Source organism: Papilio xuthus, unplaced genomic scaffold, assembly GCF_000836235.2.
Source record: "Papilio xuthus unplaced genomic scaffold, Pxut_1.1 DF825946.1, whole genome shotgun sequence".
NCBI lineage: Eukaryota > Metazoa > Arthropoda > Insecta > Lepidoptera > Papilionidae > Papilio > Papilio xuthus.
In genome coordinates this window covers 2,867,782-2,888,370 of record NW_013532703.1, presented here as the reverse complement: position 1 = coordinate 2,888,370, position 20,589 = coordinate 2,867,782, and the positions used below count along the sequence as shown (strand labels likewise).

Genomic DNA, 20,589 nt, shown 5'->3' with positions numbered 1-20,589 from the left:
CGTATTGTGGGAATAAAAATAAAAAAAAATAACATAACTATAGTACCCACCATTTGATTTGGCACGCGGGGAAAAAGAGTTAACTTCTGCCCGACGTGCCAAATCAAGCGCGGCCTACTATATATTTTATAATATTCCGTGTATCTTATATCATAATTATACGTGTGTTAACTAGAACTATATGTTTCAAGTGTAGTTTCATGGGAATTAATAATTTTCAGGGCAGAAATTGTAGATAATACAAAATTATAGAATAAAGTTTTCATCGATTTCCACTATCAATATTATCAAATCAAAATGTATGGGGAAAGTAACTTTGTATCGGTTTGAGATAAATTTTCGGTCGAGAAATAACGAATAAAAAATTCTGATATACTATTTTTTAACCCTTAATTCGATGGTGTCCAGTGTGATGAACAACTAATTAAAAAAATCGACTGAACTAGATTAAAGAAAATTACGTAAGTATGACTTTACTAAAAGAAAAACAGTTTTTTTGCTACAAAAAATTTCGTCGAATTAAGGGTTAATATTTTACGTCGAAAGGAATCTTAATAAAAAAACACTCTGTGAAGATCCCAAGCAAAACAGCATTTAAAACATAAAGTGTACTAAAATTTGCATATGTCGATTTCACTTTTCTATTTTAATATGATAAAGCTTGCGTCTAACTATTCGTACAGTCAACGCAATGTAACATACTAATCAAAATCTGCGATTAAATTAACTCCAGTAGTAAGTTAACTGCAGAAAAAAGCATACAGAGTGTCCCGAAAACCAACGTCAAATGGATAGTATTACTTACAAGAAAAAAATATGATAATCAACATAGTTTTCCTCTTATGTTTAAGAATGGAATATGATTTAATTAATTTTAAATTTATAAAATAATTTTTGCCCTCCTTTGCCATCTTTATGTTGAGTTTTGGGACATCCTATAACTAGCGTATATAAGGGGCAGAATGTAATAAGATATTGTGTGAATTTTGCCAGCAAGGTTAACTTTTAAATGATTATGAATTTGTGCCTAAGAATTTTGGTTATAGCTTAGAAGAGTAATATGCAATAATAACTATATCGTTTTAATATGTTTTGTTTTATCGACAATATGTTTTAGATTGATTTTTTAGTCAACTAAAGAAAAATAATAAAAATCTTCATATGTTAAAATTTTCCAAATTAAGCATTTTGTACTGATTCGACATTTATATTTTCTTGAAAAATATCGACGTATTTTTTCAGAGATTGAAAAAATATTATTCGAATTATTTACGTAATAATTATTTGATTTTTAATAGTTTAAAAATGAGATTAACAAACAGAAATAAATTAAATAAAAATATATAACAACATAACTTATTCGCTGCACAAACGGCATTTGTTCAAAATGGTTACTTAATTCGTAATATACACAAAGAATACAAAAAAATCTTAAATCGCACAACACAGCGATAGAAAAAGGACAAATACAGACATAAATGTATCTCATTAACAATAAGTTAAAATAGAAGAAAATTACAAGCTATTGCCGAACATCATCCTATCATCGTATAGACTCAGTCTGTTGCATTCACTCGCACGGCCTTTCTGTAGCGCTCTGTCTCGCCTCGCGCGCCGCACGGCTACAGGCAAGTCCCCGGGCGTCTTCACCCGTCCCGCGGGGTTTTGTAAATTCACACTACCAGATGACGAGAATATTTCACTGACGTGTTCTAAGGAATGTTGTCGTTTTATAGATAAAGATTTTAAAGACGGTTTCGGTGATTTTGGACTACTTTCACCATTATCAGTTGGTGGTGTAAGAAATTTAAAATCCGTCGTATCGATCTCACCATTCAAAGCGGCTAAATATACAGGATTATCGCCACTGTATCCGTTAACAGCGTTCTCTTTGTCATTAGGGTCGCTGAATTCGTTGTCAAAATTGGCATACTTGTTGGCGTACTTGTTAAATCCGTAATCAGTTTTCGTTTGACCCGTCTCTTTGAGAACTTCATTCTGGATACGTTTCTTGTCGTTCTCGAGTTTCGGAATCGTCTGCATTGTGATTTTTGAGCCGCCGTTTTCGGATAACAGCATTAGATTCTCGTCTTCGCTGCTCGAACAATCTGAATTTATATCGAAAGGACTATTCTGTTCCGTGTGATTAGTATCGATGTACTGAAGTTCAAGATTAATACTCGCTCTAGAAGATCTTCCGCTGTTTGATGAGTTAGATATGATTCTATTATCGCAGCTGAGTCTCTTCTTCGCTGTAGAATCCTCAGACTCTGAATTGCCTGCTTTAAAATTACTCTGCGAGGACATGGAAGTACGAATTGAATTTTTGTTTAAACTTTCAGAGCTTCCTCGCGATGTTTTGCTCATATTTCCAACATCGGCGGGTTTTGCTTTGGGAACTATGACTGCGAATATTTGATTCCTAGACTCCTTTTCGTCTCTCGAAGGCAATTCTTTGAAGACCCTATCTCGATTTTCCGATTCCATCATCATGGTGGGCGATAAAGTTCGATTTGGTGGTGATAGAGTGCACGGTCCTTCGAAATTGTATGACCCGCTCTGATTTAGAACTAAATTTGTCGGTCTATCGAATGTAATATTGTTCGGTTTATCTATTAAGGACGTTTTTGTTCTACCATTTTGTAACGAACTATTAGCCGATCCTTCGGCGATCAATTTCACTTCAGTTTCTAGAGGTTTGGCGGCTCTTCCTAGTTTACGTTCGAAGAACTTTCGTATACCCCATCTCGGTTTCTCCGTTTTCAAATCTTGGAGTAGATTAGTTTGTTTCGGTCTTCGATCTACGTCGTGGGAGCTGACGTCATTGGGGACGTATTCTAATGGTCTTTGATAGGATCGTATTTCGTTTAATCTGTCTGAATTTTCTTGTGCTAATAATGTGTTTCGACTAACTCTGGCTACAGAGAGGCAGTTATCGAGTACGTTTTGTTGCGGCGCGTGCGCGTGCGCGTGTGTGTCTGCGGGGATGTCCTTGAGGCTTTTGTGTACGAGGTGTGCGGTGTGTGTCTGCGCATGCGCATCGTGTGTGTTGCGTTCTATGCAGGCATTGCGGCCGATGTGCGGCTGTGTGTACAGGAGGGGAGTGCTCACGTCACCATTGTTAGTCGCCGTGCAGTTTGAATTCTTGTCAGTTTCCGGCGTCGATGGGATGTTTGAATCTCCTAAAATATTTTGTGAAAAATATGGGCCTAAATCTTTTTGTTATAAAAAAACCTAAGAACATATAATAAGTCGTTCTAAATCTTGCATAATATTGTTTACGAGTATACTCAATTTTTTTTTAATTTTTCTAAATAAATTACAATGAAATAAATAAAATCAATATATTTTTAACTCACCCTGTGTATGCGGATGCAAATTGTTGTCATGAATGACAGGTCCTTGTACTAATAACATCATCTTTAGCTCCGACATACGCTCCTCAACGCACACCGCTGTTAATCTGTGCAAGTTAAATATTTATTTATATACATAAAAAAAATTAGTAGCCTATGTATTCTTTTAGACCATGATCTACATCTATGCCAAATTTCAGCCAGATCGCTGCATCCGTTCTGAAGAAATCTTCTAACAAACATCCATCCCTCCAAACATTCGCATTTATAATATTAGTAAGATTAAATAGAATTTTTCTTGTTTGCTTTTGTGTATACAGAGCAAAATAAGTCTTATTTGTATAGAAATAAAGTTAAATTTAGAACATTACCTAGCCTCAGCATCATGATCCCAGCATTCATCGCACGTATCAGTGGCTATCTTGAGGGCGCGCGCTTCCGGCACTGGGCCCTTGGGCAGCGGAGGACGAGCCTTGTTGCGGGACACCAGACTCTGCAAACATCATTCGAATGAAAAAGACATTATGCTATTAAATTGTTACAGCTATTCTAGAGTAATAAAGACTATTATATTAGAAAATTTACATTGGACTACTTTTAAAATAATATTTTAGGCTTCTTTTCAGCTATGTAACGCCCACTACTGGGCAAAGTCCTCCCCCAAAGATCGCCACGACCCTTTTTAGGCCTAAATAAAAAAAGGGTTGATAGAATTTTCTACTAAAATGCAACTATAAAACACATCACATCTAAAACTAATATTAATTGATAGTAGAAGTGACATTACCTGCATCTGTGCAAGCGTAGGCTGAGGGGGCAGGCCGAGGTGATGATAGGGCGGGGCGTAGGGCGGAGCGCGCGCGTGGTGTGCGCCTGCGCATCGCCACAGCATCTCCCACAGCACTAACGATAGCGCAAACACATCCACTGCGCACAGCGCCGCGCGCGCACCGCTCAGATCTAAAGCGCCTTCTAATGCCTCGGGCGATAAGTAACGAAGAGTTCCAGCCTGTTGTTATAATTAAAGTTTAGTAAAAATATTTGAGTTTTTTTTTTAATCTGCATTACGTTAACGTATTAGGAGTACAGTATGGGGCATTATATTGCAATATTCATAAACAGAATGCAGTAAATTATTTAAAAATTTCCCTTATAAAATCAACCTTAACACTGAATTAACGACTCTTCGTGGTGGTTAGTAATTCAAGAACCACTTAGACGCGTCCTTTGTCATAATTTAGCATAAAATATGTACACAGGCACTGTTTTAAAAAAAAATTGAACGGAGACGTATGTTGTGTTATGTGGGCGCGGTCTAAGAGAAAAGTGGGCGTACCTCAGTGATGGTTGTGGGCGGAGCGCGATCGCGTCGCGGCGGCAGGGGTTGCGCGAGACCGAGGTCGGCAAGACGTGCGCGTCCATCCCCAGATACCAACACATTATTGCTGTTCACATCGCGATGTACCACACACGGCTTGTTACCACCTGTACACAATAAACTCTATATTGTCCACATTAGACTTTGTATAGAGACAAATAAATTATCGTTCTGACCTTAAAAGGCTATAGTAATATAGATAATATATCAGAATACTCTGTATATTAGCGGGGCTAGACAAAAGACATTAGCACTGAAGAGATTCCATAACGATTTTTAAAATGTATGGAACTAACACGCGACAATCACGTGACTTATCGAAACTTAACGTCAGTTCTATACATTTTTGAAGTTCTTTATGAAATCGCTTCGGAGCGAATGTACTTTGTCTAGCCATGGACCCATAGACAATGTAACCTTCGAATAGCTATATCTCTATAATAGACAATGTATTAAAACGTTTAGGAATAGTAATTGCGAAGTTAGTATTAAGAAAAACGGGTACAGGCGAATACATAAAGAAATTTTCTTACTGGCAGTATGTAGATGCGCGAGTGCGGCGGCAAGGCCGTGCGCTAGAGTCGCAAACTCCAACCAAGTGAGCGGCGCTCGCTCGAGCCGTGCGCGTAGTGTGCTCGAACACAACTCTAGTACAACCAGATGTTCCCGACCCATTCCCTCTGTCATTGTCGACCTCGTCTCACTGCCTATAAACGTAGGTTTTACATACTAGATTTCTTCATATTGATATTTTTTAATTCCTTGTGAATATTTTTAAATACTTTTTTTTATGAACAAAGCGGAGAAGACAACAACCTTTTAAAACTAAAGCGGTAGTGTGAAAATGTCTACTTTTTTATCGTCTTCTATTTAAATCAAATCTTATTCTTACTTTCTTACTAATATTATAAATGCGATGTATAGATGGATGGATGATTATTATTAGATATCTCCAGAACAGTTAATCGGATCTCGTTAAAATTTAGCATAGATATAGAACAAAGTTTGGGATAATACATTGGTTATGGTTAATATTAAGATTTTTTTAATTCCACGCAGACGGAGTAGCAGGCGACAGCAAGTTTTACCGTTCTTTTAAAATCCACTCTATGATTCGACAAAAATTATTCCCCAATCTGTAACCCATCAGTTTTCTTACGTCAATGTACCTTAAAAGAAAAGAAATTGAAAATTCGATAATGAAATATTAGTTTTTTTAAACTTACCATAGTATCTCAGTAGATTAGGATGTGCAAGATGCGGCAGGCCGTATATTGTAGCCTCCTTTTGCCAGGCAGACGCATTGCTGTATAGTTTGACTGCCACTGGTGTGGAGCCTAATGTTCCTCGCCACACAGAACCGAACTTACCCTGACCTACAAACATATATTTCATAACTCAAAAAAACTAGTGGCAAATCAAATAACACCTAACTCATGTAAGTCAGTTTACCATGAGTTTCCGAGTCCAAAATCTCAATTTAAAACATATTACTAGGCGGTAAAAGATTATCTTTGGAATGGCGATATGTTTCATATACACATTTTGGTCTCAAAAACCCATGGTTAGTCATTTAGATAACAGATGACAATAGAATTAATATACATACATGAAAAACTTATCAAATCACACTCAAGTTAAACATAAAAATTGACACAAAAAAGTTATTTATCTCTCACCTATATGCTCAATAAGATTAAGGTTATCCACACAAAGCAAGCCCGTTGCTAACGCATCAGGTCCACTTCCCATGACATCACCTGGAGACACAGAGTAAACATATACAGATATACTGTCTTACTTATATACAAAACCAAATGTCACTATGCAAAAGTAAACTTAATCTATTTGAAATAATATTTTAAGAAATGCACACTCCTTTCCCTAATCACTCTCCGTTTAAAAGGAAAGGATCAGAGGGAGAGAGAGAAATGGATTAGACCAAAGAGGAAATGCATAGGAAGGGGACAGATTAAATGTTGGCAATGCATCTGCAATTGCGGATGTCTATGGGCAGCGGCCCCTTCCTCATTTGCTACCTTATAATAGGAAAAAAAAATACTAGACCACACTCATTTACCTTTTTCCACATCTGTAGCATCACTCAAATCATCCTTCACCAGGGTCTTTCTGCAGTATATGTTCCTACACATTATTGCTATTACCAGCACCGAAACAAGAGCTAAGATGCCCGAAGCTATGATACTTGGATACTTTGGTTGTTGCGAGGAACTGCTCATTGTGGACTCTGCTTTTACTGTTACCATTTCTTCTTTTAGGGAAACTGTTTGCAAATATACAGATAAGATTTACAATTACGACAATAAATAAAGTAAATGAAAAATATATTAAGCATAAAAACATTTTTTTAACTATATTTGTTTTTAAAAAATATGTATAGTCTATTCATTTGGTGCTTTAATTTAACAGAAAAAAAGATAATATTACAGAAAGCCATAAGTATTCGAAAAAAAACTTACGGAAATCAGCATTACAATAGCTTTTAGTACAACAACAGAATTTGCTGCCCGGCAGACGGGCTGTGACTCTAGTACATTTGTCACAGCCCTCTGTTTGTGAAGAACGCCAACAACCTGTCAAAATTAATCAATGTTAATGATCAACATCGGTGGCTCAATGGTTAAGCACTTGACTTTTGATCCTAGGTTCATTTGTTTTTTTTTCAAAATAATTATTAATAAATGGTTACAAACCTTGACCCATAACTGTAATGTTGCCATCCTTATCTTGATGCCAGAGAGTATAGCAGAAGGCTCGAGGGTCTGTGCAATGCTCCACCTGGGCCACTTCACCACTTGGCAGTGTTGTCTCTGACAGGGTGCCAGGCGTATCTGACAGTCAAATATTATTTCTTACAATCATACACTGTCCTCCCGGAAGTTAAATAAACCTTATTTAGTAGGCTATGTCTTCTCCCAATCTATGTTCTACATCTATGCCAAATTTCATCACAATCTATTATACCTGATACTTTCAAACAAACATCCATCCATTCAAACATTCGCACTTATAATATTTGAAGATTGAGAACCAGATAACTCATACCTGTAGCCTAGAAAAGTAGATAATTAAAGACAAGTTACAAATGAGGTTGGTTAACACTTACCAAATATTTCATTTTCAACAACTAATTGAGCGTTCTTCTCCTCATCATAGGAAGGTGTTACACTGATAGCTACATTATGAATCTTATAAAGGCAAGATATTGTTGGCCCTTTAGTAGTTGGAGCATCAGTCACAATCATAGCTGCCTTCACTTTGTACTGTTTCACTTGGCTAGATACAGTGTTATGACCTACATCTTCCTTATTTGAATTGACAGTATTCTTCTCAAATGAACCCACAATGTTACTCCTCACAGACTCTGATACAAGCTGATTTAAATCCTGATCAGTGCCACTCACAAAGTCATTTGCACTGATTGTATCTACACTTCTTTTACCTATGACCTTGGGCTGGTCTTGCATTGGCCAGTAGTCAGCTAAATCTTGCATATTGTTCCACTGTATACTTCTTCTGTGATGGTACTTGGTGAAAGTCCTCACATAGTGTGAAGGTTTTAAATGATGTATGTTGTTTTTGGTGTCGTGAGATTCTTGAGGTCGTGAAGTTAATACTTTCGCAGTGAAAATGAACAAAAATAAAACAACGCATTTTAAAAGCGGTGTTACTCTTTGGGTCAACATTCCTTCCATCATTTTCTTTGTAGACCTTCAAACATAGTGCATAGCATTCATTTTATAATGAATTTAGGCTAATGCATAGGTACGTAATTGCAACTAAGCAACGCACTGCAGGATTTATTGATTTTTCGTAGCACGACCAAACATACGGATGAGGCTTTTATTTTTGCAAAATATATGACCAATATTTAACACTCAATTCATATTTCCACAACAACTTGAAGCGTAACCGGCTTAGAATTAATATTTTATAACAATTTTATTTTCTGAAAATTTTTAATATTTTATTTTATATGTACACTTAGTTTTCAGTAACAAGACAAATAACGGGAAGCAAAGTACAATGTTTCAATAAGGCTTCTAAGTTGGGAAATTTATAAATGAAACATTTATTTTAAAAAAGAGATCGATAGAATGTTGACAAACACATTTCATCACCGACCGACATATTTACTGTGTTGAAATGTTGCCACTGCCACATACACACACCCTTTTTCCCGAAAAACACAATTGTATAAATAGTCTTCCTCCTTTATATTAAAATGCTAAAATGTATCTCACTCAAGCCAATTTTTAGTCATCGTTAGTTAGGTAAGTAAGTGAACTTTAAAGACAAGATATAAATTGTGTTATTTAAGTTAGTCCTAGTACCCAAAAATATGAAATCAATGAAAAAGGCAACCTTAGACAACTGATAATGACAACTGTCAACTGTCAAGTCATCAAAAAGATGGAACTGAAAAGCGGACTGTCAAACCATTTCGGCAAATATAATTAATTTTCCCGTTTTCTGCTCGTTGTTGAATTGGCTGGTGAAGTATATGCTAGTTAGTAGTTTTAGATAAGAATAATATCATAAATATGTCTTCTCTGTCGGCAAACGATGAAATTGATGAAGCTAAAGAGCGTGAGCATTTCAAAGCCGTGGTCACCGCTTTTAAATATTATAAGTAAGTATCTGTTCTATTTATGTACTTATGTATCCGAAGCGTTACTAACAAACTAAAACTACAAACTACCTTTAATTCAGTTCTAGAAGTTTTTGTGTCGTGACAAAGAAAATATTCCTTAGCAACTATTCTTTGTTAAGTTGGATTTGGTCTATGCAATTAACCTATTTAGATACAACAATCAGTTTTGTTTATGTCCGGTGTAAGCGCGGAACTATGACCCTAATGTCCTTGGAATTTTGGTCCGTTTTGCTTTGATGATGATATTCTACAAGATAATCTGTTTACCTTAATGAACAAAGAAAGTTCATGACCAGTTTTAAAAAAAAAATATTCCTTAGTGAATAATCAATATGTTATTATTGACATCCCTATCAATAGGAGAGGTAGACTAAAATATTCTATATAAAACAGACTTTAAACTTTTGAATGTTTTTGTAAAGTATCAAAAATATTACATACTTTCATTTTGAATATTGAACTTTGAGACTGGGTAGCAACAACAATATCTCTTTTTTATCTATCAGTAATCAGTATGTTTCAACTGATAATGTGTATCATATATCATTAATATTTTAATATTGTAATACAAAATTTTGAAACCCTTAAATACTTATCATTAAATAAAATAACAAATTAAAACTGAAAAATATTATTCTATTTGTACAATAATCAACAAATTAAAACATGCCATATCATTTGTCTAATTGGTCTACATTATTAGTAAATTATATTCATAGCCTAGCCAGACTTCATCATTATCATTGGCTCACTATATGTTCCCACAGAGTGGTACCTTAAGTTAGGGGTGACATGCATAAAAAAAAATGTCACAATGTGAAGAACATTGTGAGATTGTGCATGACATTAGACATTTTACAAGAGTCTAACCCTTAAATGTATTGTTGACATTACTTGTAAATAAATAAACATTTTTGTAATTATTTTAAGGTTATGCGGCATTGAAAGGATCCATAAATCCGAGAACATAATATCCAAGCTTCCTCAAAGTCATCAAAGGCGTTTGGAAAAGTATCGGGCTTATCTCTCTAAGTTTAGAAAATGCCTGGATGTGAACAATAATGTTGTTCATTTAATCATAAAAGATGTGGACACAATGTTTGAGAATGTGGATCACAGTAATACCAATATATCTGGTACAAATGGTACAGAGAGTTTTGGTTGCAATTATAATAACTGTGAGATAACGTCACATAAACAACATAAAATGCAACATGATGTTGAAAAGGTAAGCATTGAGCCAAATATAATTATTATTAGTACACTACCTTGGTGTTATATCAAGTTTAGTTGGTCAATTTTTTTTTTTATTCCCTAGGTACAGTCAGTGTTAAAAAATATAGTGAGGGATTGGAGTGAGATGGGTGCAGCTGAACGTAAACAATGCTATGGGCCTATACTAAATGAACTTGAAGTCAGATACCCACTTGAGGAGTTCAGGTAATATTTAAAGTATAATGAATGAAAAACTTTCCGTTCCTTTAACTGCCATAATTTCACCATAATCTCTACATGCTATCAATTCAACTTACGTCAGATGGGTTGATATGAATCACTAAATTATAAATCATTCATGAAGTGTATTAATTATTCATCTTGTTCTGGAACTTTCAAATTTAAATGTATAAAATAGCTGTTATGAGTCATTTTGCTGCTATTATTGCAACTGGTGTAAAACCCCTTTTGCTTGTACATATTGTTATCTCTGTTTTTACCAAGAGAATAATAAAGACGACAATATATAATATTTTTGTACATGTGTAGTTAACATATTAGGATGTATATTTCAGTGATAGATCACGGATAAAGGTGTTGGTTCCTGGAGCGGGGCTCGGCCGGTTAGCATGGGAGGTGGCCAATAGAGGCTACACATGCCAAGGAAATGAGTTCTCATTGTTCATGCTGTTTGCAAGTAACTTTGTACTCAACAGATGTTCCGATGTGAGTTTGTTACCATCATGTTTTGTTTGTTTAATAATGGACAGACAGACTGACTAACTGACTGACCTGACTGATTGATTGACTTGACATGGTTAAATGATAACCGACCTAAATGTAATGTCTCTTATATCTTTACAGGTGAATATGTATACTGTCTATCCATGGCTACATCAATATGTAAACAATTTAACCTGCGACCATCAACTTCGTGCTGCTACGTTCCCTGATGTCAAGCCATCTACGGACAGACCTAAGTATAATTTCTCAATGACCGCAGGAGATTTTCTTAAGGTATTCGTTTTAAGAAGTCCAATAATTTTATTGAACAGAAATATTTGATAATAAATAAATATTTTCTCCAACATTCCGTAAATTCAGTTGACATTTTCATATTTAATTTCTAGTTTTATATTGTTGATCCCATAATTTATTTAATTTGTTTCTACAGGTATATACTGAAGCGAATGAGTGGAACTGCGTGGCGTCTTGCTTCTTTATAGATTGCGCACCCAATGTTATTGAGTTTATTGAAAGGATATACGCTATCTTGATGCCAGGAGGTTACTGGATTAACCTGGGACCTCTACTCTATCATTACAGGTAAGAAAATTAAACATTGATCTATAGAACTATGTGGAGAAACTAACCTAACTAAAATCCCTGACTTGTAGTAGTTTTGAGATATCTTCGCAGCTCTTAACATTGAGCAGGTCACTGCGCAGATCACAATGTTAGGTATGTTGAAGCATAGTGGAATGCAAAGGAAGCAACGATATTTGAAAAGAACTATACTACTGTGTTAAAAGTGTATTTAGTAAAGCGCCATTTGTTTACTACTTACTGGTGATTACTATGTTTCTAATGTCTCCAAATTTCTTTGGTGTTATATATTTTTATTTGTTTTTTTTTATAATTGCAGTGATATGCCTACAGAAAATAGTATAGAGCCGCCATACGATATCCTATTGGACATTATTAGAGATGTAGGATTTGAGATATTGGTAAGTGCTACAAATTATCTTTATAAATAATATTTTAGTATGTTTTCATATTAAAAAAATCATTATTAATATTGCAGCAAGAGCGTACCGGGGTGAAGACGAAATACGCACAAAACCCCAATTCAATGATGCAACATGAATATGACTCTGTTTTCTTTGTTTGCAAGAAGCCTTTTGGTGTTTAAACGTTCTCTAACAGTATTGCAAGTGTTTGTACCAACATGCTCTTTATTATTATTGTCATAAGATACAAGTCACATTACATTGAGATTTAAGTCTTTTAGTTTACTACGTGTTTAAATGTTATATCAACAGGTGAGATATGAATGCAGTATTTTGGTTTGTAAGAACAGTTGTACTCAAATCTTTTTGGGTATTCCAAATATGCCTGTTTAAACTGTTACAAGATATTATATGTAGGTGCTCCAATAACGACTAATCTGTGTGCCAATTAGAACTGATTTTTTTGAGGCTCAAAAAGATTTGTGCGATGTATAGATGTCTTTAAAAAGTGCTCCCATCTGGGCATTAAATAGGCTGTAATCTTTTTATACTTTTTATTTTTTTCTTTTCTACATTTATTAATATTTGTTTGCTTGTAAACATTACTCAAAACATTAAGAATAGTTACAAAAAGATTGTATTTAAGTATAATTAAAGTACCCATATTAAGAATGTTAATCAGTCTGAATTGGTTATTTTTGCAGTAAACGTATTGGTTAAAAATTCTGTAAAACAGTCAATCACATCTGTCGAAAACCACGTGACTATGCAGAGCCAATCACAATCGTCGATAACCACGTGACGTATGCATAGCCAATCACGTGCGAGTGGCTCTAATAAATTGATTTTTTTTTAATTTTATTGTGTAATCATTGCTGAAATAAATGTCATAGATATTGATATGTCTATATTTCATTGTTTGTAGGAATATTTGGAGTTTTATCTAGGTTGGACAATATTTCTTTACCTCTGAGGTATGGGATAAAGATCTCAAATCTGTGATTAGAATCCGTTTAGTTTGTGGCCTAGCCTGTGATATATAAACTATAGATTCATATAAAAGTACATGTCATTTAAAAATGGTCAATTCTTGGTTATTTTTACCATACATACCACATTCATTGTAGATTTAGACTGGGAATACAAATGTTGTATATACATATGGTATCACCACTATTATTATTAACTAAATTGTCTGTTTTCATAAAAGACATTTAAACATTGGGAAACATAGTCTATGGTTATTAAAACGCCATGACTGGCACATATTGTACGTGTAACATAACTTATATTAAATCTGCATGTGATTGCTAGGTATCCAAGCAAAAGTCACGGGAACTGACTGACTATCCATATAATAACACGTCAAAATTTGTCAATATGTTTAAGCTAAAGTTGTATACAGTTTATAAAATAAATAAGATATTAATCTGTAAGTGTTTTATTTAAATATTGTATAAAATATCTTCCAATTTTATTTGTCTCTTCATTTGAATGATTCATCTTGGCATATGTTAAGAATTGTCTTCTAAATCTCAATAGTTTCTGAGGATTAATATTTTGGATAAATCCAGCTTCTAATGAGCAGCCTGGATAGTCAGGGAATCTTACCTCATCCATATTCAGTTGTTTGGCATCTAAAATCTGTTTCGATATTGATTGTGTAACTTTGTCCAATTCATAGAGGAAGTTTGTGGCACTGAGTGGTGGCTGTAAGAAAACATTTGCTTATTATATTCAAAATTAGGTCATAGTTATGAACATGACATAGCATGGTAAAGGAGCAGCTAGAAAATAAATATTGAACACATTAAATGCCAAGGCCTGCATCTATTTAGTATGTGAAAATCATAGTGGCATTGAATGTGTTAATGAATTTTGGCACTTCATGAAATAATAGTAAAGTTACATTTTGTGTGCTCATATTTGGCGGAGGTGGCTTCTTTTCAAATAGAACACTATAAATAGCATCTAAATCAAGATTGTCACTTGGCTGTACAGTAAACAGTGGACTATCCCATCTGTGGTTTGAGTTTGGTTCTTCAAATCTGAAAAAATAAAATATTCAAGTTATCATACTTTGTCATTCAAATATGTAATTAAAATATGTTCCAATCATAAGACTTACAAAGTTACAAAGAAGGTTATATACAATAACATTATTTCATACATGCATCAAGTTACAGGCAGGAAATATTACTCTATTAAAAATAAAAAAAATATGGAAACTCACCTAAATTTAGTCAATGCATTGAATACTTCTTCAGTATACGCTACTGGCTGCTTGTTTAGTGGACTATTATTTCTTGGTACATCAATGTTTTCATTTATATTAGCATTATTTAACATGTTCTTATTATCTTCCCATGCTTCATCATGATTACGTATAGTATAAATGGTGCACTGTGTTGATTTACATGCCTTTGATGCACAATAAAGTTCATAGCGATAACCTTAAATAAAAATGTCATTAGTAGTAATAAATTGATTAATAATTATCAGAATAAATGTTATTATGTCAATAACTATTGGTTGCAGACTATAGTTTATTAATTCAAAAGTGAAATATTTTGCTTTACCTTTGATATAATTGCTTCCATCCAAAATAACAACACTGTCTTTGCCTATTAGTCTAATAACCTCTGACTTTAGATGTCCTCTAACTCTTTTCTCTTTCTGTGAATCCAAGTACGTGGAGTTTTTTTCATATCCTAAAATTATTATTGCTTCTTCTTCAGATATAATCTCAACACGTTTCCCATGTTTTTGCTCGAAAAATTCTTTGAGTTCCTTTGCTCTAGTTGTTTTACCACTTACTGGTGTTCCACATATTATAATTAAGGGCATTTTGCGGTCTTATTTACATTTTTTGTTTAACAAAATAACCTTAAATTATAGTGAACAATTATGTCGTGAAATGTCAAAAATGTCACGTTATTGAGTGACAGTGACATAAATGACAGTGAGAATTTAGGTTTTGGTGTAAGCAAAAATCCTAGCCTTTCTAAATATTTTTATACCTTAAGCAACTTCTATGGATCCTCTCCATGTATAAACACACGTTGCCAGCATTCAACAATTTTTAAATTGTTTTAACGCACTAGAGAACTCATACCTAATCTATAATATGACTTAATAGTGTAAAGTGTACTGTATGTTAATACGGTTTTAATATATTTTTAATTTGAATTGTATTAAGACTCGGTCGTGTTAAAGTTCTTCGCTTTTTGCAACAATAGCGAAATTTAATCGATTTCGACTTTTAAAGCACAAATTAACTGCTAATTAACGGTTGGCGTTGATGTCTTAATTGTTATAATATTGTACTAATTCTTTTATTTGTCCGTGACCTTAAGGTCGCATGTCTTAAGTGGAAGTATGTTCTAGTTTCTTCATTCTTGGTATGTTACTTTTTGTGCACTTACGCGGACACTGACAGCCTGTTGGAAATGACCTCCTTAGCACATATCTCGTATCGGTTTAATTAACATTTGACAGGACGCCTGTTAGGTTTAATATCTTTTAGATTTTTAATGTGGTTTTTATCACCTGAAATCTTATCTTACAACTTTTAATAAAACATTACAATTCTTAATGACTTCACTGCGTCGTAGTCGTTGCGAGCTTTCGATTCGATTTTTCATAAACTTGCGTGGGAACTGTGTTAATTATTAAAAACTAGGATTGGGTGGATTTATAAGACTTTACTTTATGTAGGGTCATTTATTTTCTATTTATAAGTGCGACTGTAGGTCTGGTAAATTTGTAATTTGATGCTTTTACCATACTTATACCTAGTTCCTAGGTCCTCTGGTTATTAGCGAAATACGATATAGCTCCGACATTGAAGTGTCCAGCGGAGGTTGCGTTGTGTTTGATCGATCGCTTGCTCTCGATTTTTGTATACTTATATCCTAGAGATAAGTGGATAATATATTGTATATCGTTTTTATTACAGGTTTTGTCCACGCTCTTTAATCGTTTGATACCAATTAGATCAGTTTGATAAATGTGGACCGTGGTTACATAGATTTGGCTACGACATGTTTTATGAATTTCTTTATCAGACCTATTCTTAATCTATGTAAGATAAAAATATTGGATCAGTACTGCCGGAACGTAAGTATGATTTTATATAAGAATAAAAGGAACTTCATAATTAATTAGAATTAGAACCTATACCACAACGAAAGCTTAAACGATAACTTACAATGACATAAACGTCTTACAACTTATAAACTTCGCGTAACGGAAGTAGAGAAGGGAATTCTGAAGGTGTTTGTTGCAATCTCCTTTTTTAGAAACAGTAGATCGATATCACTCTAAGGTTGTTGCACAAATTAATAAATAGATTCAAGACTGAAACCAATAAAGACACAGATGAAAGAGTTCAATATGTTTTATTGATAATTAAAATTTTAATATTAATCGTTAAAAAGATTTCGGCATTATCACGGTATAAAATATTTTGTACATAGCAATAATTTGAAATATGAAAGATTTTCTCCAACTGGTTTGATAAAAACTTATATTATTTATATTCTGTATTTTAATATATCTATGTTCTTTTTAACTTATTGATTGTTACAGTTTAAACGATAATAATCTTTCGTAGGTCAAACACATGTATCATTTATATTTTGACTGTCGACGTAATTAATCATCGTTTAAAGCGAAACAATGGAAGGTTGACATTGACGAAGGTCCCTTTACTTTTGTATCTTGAAGGATAAACCTTAATGTTTTGACATTAAGTAAATATTTACTGAGTTCGTATCTTTAATTATTTGTTCTCGAATTAATTTTAATATTAGAGGTAAAAGATGAAAAACTTTTAAAAATCTTTGCCCGTATATCATCAGCTCACTATACATACGTCCCCACTGTGGGGCTCGGAGTTCACCCTAAGTTAGCGGTGTTGCCGTCCGTACGCGACTAGTAAATCCCATAAACGAGGATCTTTATGTGTATGTATTATAATATTTTTAAGAAAATTTAATTATTATGATAAAAAGTCACAAAATATACCAATTATAATCGCTTAATGTTTTAAACTACCAATAAAATACTATTTACCATTATATGATAGGTTTTGTCTACATTTAATATATAATTGCAGTAATAAATACCTAGTGTTATATGAACATGCGATACCCTGACCTCCCCGAAGCAGTGGCGCAAGATGTGTAGGTGTTACATTTCACTCAACTGACGGGGTAATGCCTTGTCAAGTTACCAATTAGTGCTTAATGCTTTATTTATGGACTAGTAATTAGTACTGGTTTTTAAAAGTTTATATTTTATACTTAAAGTTATGAAGTCAATGCTTTAGCTATTACAACAAAGTATAATAAAAACTACAAAAATATGGCATTTAAACGTAAAATGACTGAAGAAAGTTTAAGTTATGTTAAAAATTTACACAATTTCCAATATATATTTTCCCCTATCATTGAGTCATAATATGCAAAACTCTTTACTACATGTGTGACTTTACCCTATGTATTTACATTAAAACTTTTTAAATAATCTTCTTAATATAAAAAGTAGTGCGGAACCACAGACCAGATTGGATCAGTGGTTTTTTAAGACTCAAGTGAGTGGCGCCTGCACCAATGACCACCCGTGATTGATCGAGGTCGAATTCCGATGTTCAGAATTGAAGTTTTTGAATTTTACACTTCAACTGTCAAGTTTTGAAATTAGAATGATTTTTGAGGTCAGTTGATTGTGCATTATTTTCTAAAATGGATAATAGACTTTTTTTTAAACTTTTCAAATGCAAAGAACTTATCTTTACGCAAATTTCTGCACACTATTATAGTTCATGAACATCCACAAGGAACAGAGAAGATGTGTCGGTTGTGGAGTAATGCAATAGAAGCCTAACTTCTTTGTGGCCTATTTGCTTATTCAATTACACTATGTATTTTGAACACATTTTGTGTTAAACATATAATTATGTTTTTTAAATGTTAAAATGATGATACATATTTCAAAAAGTCGTGATATGATACGGACAAATCGTGATAATTAATCCTTCACCTTTTGATAGTTCCTGAACGTTAAACCTTTGAATTTTTTTTGTAGCTCATCCAAGTTCTGAATTAGATCACGAAACTATTTTAACCGAAGATCTGATGCACATGACGCTAGCTTATTCAAAGTGATATTCGAAATTAAAATATTTTGTAGCGATAGTTTTTGTCAAGAAAAAGACATCGACGCGTTTCTATTTAACTTAAATGTCACATAATTGTGACAGTGCGTTGATGTCTTTTGTAAAAAAGTTTAATTGGAAACTAATACAAACACAACATAATTTATAAATTTTTACATGACATAAACAGTAGAAATATATAGTTTACTCGTACTTATATAAATAAATAAAAGTATTCTTTTTCATGAATCCGTAATCAAATGTAACTTCTATTGATCGGAATGCTGATATGTGATTTATGTTTTAAAATTAATGTACTTCATAGCAACATATGTATATGCCTTTTTCTGTCCATGTACTATTACTTGCGCACTCTAAATCGCGATGGTAATTCCTAGTTACTGACGCGATAACTTGCGCCCGGGTCACTCGCTAGCTACCCGCTAGCGTGTCTTCTATTTATTATATTTTATTTTTATAAATTATTTTAAGTTTTGTTTTAAATTAAATTGTATTAATAATAAAATGTTTAAGTGTATGGTAATGTTATATTTCGGTAAGTGGAAATGTTTTATAATTAAGTGCAATTTGCAATTTTGTCAGTAATTTTTACGCAAAAGAAAAACCAGCAGATTTTTTTAAAGCTGTCTTTTAAATGTTCTTATAAGTTTTAAATTTTTATTTATGTTTTAAACTATTAATATTCTTAAGTAAGTATATTGAAATGTAACTTTAAAAAGCTTTTATCGCTTTTTGAGGTATTAGATATATTTGCAATCTATAGTTTCGGTGGTGTTTTAAAAAAAAAATCGCAACTCTAAATAACTTTTAGAGTCTAAAGTTTTAGTATTTTCCTTATGGATCATCGTGAATGCCACCTTGCAGTGGTAGTTTTGTGATGAACCCCACAGTTGGCTATGGATATCTTTGGCTGATGATGATGTTGAGTTCACTTTATAATGCGTAACTGTAACTTTATTTGCAGCGCTGGTCGCGACATCTACTGGCCAACAATACGATTACTACCACGACCTGCATTTACCCCACGACCCGCCGCTGTACCCCGTGTTCGCTCAACCGCCTCCAACTCAATTCAGCTGTTCTGGTAGAACTATCGGATACTACGCAGATGTTCAATCTGGTTGCCAGGTTATATTTTTTTTAATTCTACTAATCTAATTTTTATTAAAGACTTGCACAAAATAATATAAAATAGACAAAACAATTCAACAATTTATGTCACTATTGTCGTTATAATACTGATAAAGTTTCATTAAGAAGAAAACATATTTAAATTATAAAAGTTCTTTAATTATTATATTATTAATATGTTAATGATTTATGTTGACTCTATCATCAGCATCTCTGGTCTTATCCCAGTCATGTAGGGTTGGCGCACAAGGTTTTATAAACTTCAAGGTTTTGGCTTAACTTTTTACAGCCGGACACCTGTCGCCAACCCTGAGCTATCTCTATCGTTTATAGAATATTCTTTCATTTAATTATATTACATATTTAAAAACAATGACATATCATGTTATTGCGTTGATCCTCAGGCTTTTCATTTCTGCTGGCACCGTCGTGTGATAAGCACAGAACTGTGTACCAATGGAACATTATTTAATGAACAATTTCAGGTAAGTTGATTCCGGATGAATGTTATGTTTAAACCAAACTTAGTTTGTAACATATTTTTACTTCTTACCACATTCAGTGCCAGCAACTCGCTTTTCCAGCTCAATATGTGAAGACTAAAGTAGCATTGTAGGTGTTATGTTTTGTACAGAAAATTCCTTATGAGAAATAGAGATATTTAATTATCTGTATTTATTTTCAGGTGTGTGATCACTTTTATAACGTCCGCTGTGGATCTCCGTATGAAGATTTATAAACTATTTGAATAAAAAAACATGCAGTTAATGTTAGTTATTGAATCGGAACAAATAAAAAGAATTTTTTCTTCAGTAATTTATTAAAAGTTATCACAAAACCGAGTATTTCATTTTTAATAATAATTTTTATTTATTCTATTGTACTCTTATATTCTTTAAAACATTTTAATTTCATACAAAATA

General features: G+C 33.3%; 4 protein-coding genes across 4 annotated transcripts; 2 read left to right on the top strand and 2 right to left on the bottom strand.

The window, feature by feature from the left end:
• Positions 1-503: 503 nt before the first annotated feature.
• LOC106124458 (probable serine/threonine-protein kinase DDB_G0278901) lies at positions 504-8,882 on the bottom strand. Its single transcript, XM_013321138.1, has 12 exons — positions 7,862-8,882; positions 7,449-7,586; positions 7,215-7,328; positions 6,815-7,018; positions 6,414-6,494; positions 5,961-6,110; positions 5,268-5,441; positions 4,693-4,841; positions 4,144-4,365; positions 3,728-3,849; positions 3,360-3,463; positions 504-3,182 (listed from the first exon to the last, which is right to left on the bottom strand). Exons 1-12 carry the CDS (start codon positions 8,451-8,453, stop codon positions 1,516-1,518), a joined length of 3,717 nt encoding a protein of 1,238 aa, XP_013176592.1. The 5' UTR covers positions 8,454-8,882; the 3' UTR covers positions 504-1,515.
• A 262-nt stretch (positions 8,883-9,144) lies between these two features.
• Positions 9,145-13,208, top strand: LOC106124459 (UPF0586 protein C9orf41 homolog). The gene is made up of 8 exons (XM_013321139.1): positions 9,145-9,388; positions 10,340-10,637; positions 10,728-10,849; positions 11,200-11,350; positions 11,489-11,641; positions 11,799-11,950; positions 12,270-12,351; positions 12,429-13,208. The coding sequence occupies exons 1-8, from the start codon at positions 9,300-9,302 to the stop codon at positions 12,534-12,536; spliced, it is 1,155 nt and encodes a 384-aa protein (XP_013176593.1). The 5' UTR covers positions 9,145-9,299; the 3' UTR covers positions 12,537-13,208.
• LOC106124460 (protein KTI12 homolog) lies at positions 13,200-15,314 on the bottom strand. The gene is made up of 4 exons (XM_013321140.1): positions 14,934-15,314; positions 14,588-14,807; positions 14,264-14,402; positions 13,200-14,064 (listed from the first exon to the last, which is right to left on the bottom strand). Exons 1-4 carry the CDS (start codon positions 15,199-15,201, stop codon positions 13,780-13,782), a joined length of 912 nt encoding a protein of 303 aa, XP_013176594.1. The 5' UTR covers positions 15,202-15,314; the 3' UTR covers positions 13,200-13,779.
• Positions 15,315-18,815: 3,501 nt separating this feature from the next.
• LOC106124349 (uncharacterized) lies at positions 18,816-20,492 on the top strand. The gene is made up of 4 exons (XM_013320912.1): positions 18,816-19,070; positions 19,500-19,663; positions 20,071-20,151; positions 20,352-20,492. The coding sequence occupies exons 1-4, from the start codon at positions 19,040-19,042 to the stop codon at positions 20,403-20,405; spliced, it is 330 nt and encodes a 109-aa protein (XP_013176366.1). The 5' UTR covers positions 18,816-19,039; the 3' UTR covers positions 20,406-20,492.
• Positions 20,493-20,589: the final 97 nt, after the last annotated feature.

What these genes read in the sequence shown, in the direction of transcription:
- LOC106124459 (XM_013321139.1), top strand. Translation starts at nt 9,300, where the DNA reads ATGTCTTCTCTGTCGGCAAACGATGAAATTGATGAAGCTAAAGAGCGT. An exon ending in ACCGCTTTTAAATATTATAA is followed by an intron (nt 9,389 to 10,339) that starts GTAAGTATCTGT and finishes AATTATTTTAAG; the next exon opens with GTTATGCGGCATTGAAAGGA. An exon ending in CCGCAGGAGATTTTCTTAAG is followed by an intron (nt 11,642 to 11,798) that starts GTATTCGTTTTA and finishes TTGTTTCTACAG; the next exon opens with GTATATACTGAAGCGAATGA.
- LOC106124349 (XM_013320912.1), top strand. Translation starts at nt 19,040, where the DNA reads ATGTTTAAGTGTATGGTAATGTTATATTTCG. An exon ending in TATGGTAATGTTATATTTCG is followed by an intron (nt 19,071 to 19,499) that starts GTAAGTGGAAAT and finishes CTTTATTTGCAG; the next exon opens with CGCTGGTCGCGACATCTACT. An exon ending in TATTTAATGAACAATTTCAG is followed by an intron (nt 20,152 to 20,351) that starts GTAAGTTGATTC and finishes ATTTATTTTCAG; the next exon opens with GTGTGTGATCACTTTTATAA.
- LOC106124460 (XM_013321140.1), bottom strand. Translation starts at nt 15,201, where the DNA reads ATGCCCTTAATTATAATATGTGGAACACCAGTAAGTGGTAAAACAACT. An exon ending in TGGAAGCAATTATATCAAAG is followed by an intron (nt 14,808 to 14,933) that starts GTAAAGCAAAAT and finishes TTTTTATTTAAG; the next exon opens with GTTATCGCTATGAACTTTAT. An exon ending in AATGCATTGACTAAATTTAG is followed by an intron (nt 14,403 to 14,587) that starts GTGAGTTTCCAT and finishes TTATTTTTTCAG; the next exon opens with ATTTGAAGAACCAAACTCAA.
- LOC106124458 (XM_013321138.1), bottom strand. Translation starts at nt 8,453, where the DNA reads ATGATGGAAGGAATGTTGACCCAAAGAGTAACACCGCTTTTAAAATGC. An exon ending in TGTTGAAAATGAAATATTTG is followed by an intron (nt 7,587 to 7,861) that starts GTAAGTGTTAAC and finishes TTTGACTGTCAG; the next exon opens with ATACGCCTGGCACCCTGTCA. An exon ending in CGCGCATCTACATACTGCCA is followed by an intron (nt 4,842 to 5,267) that starts GTAAGAAAATTT and finishes TATTGTGTACAG; the next exon opens with GTGGTAACAAGCCGTGTGTG.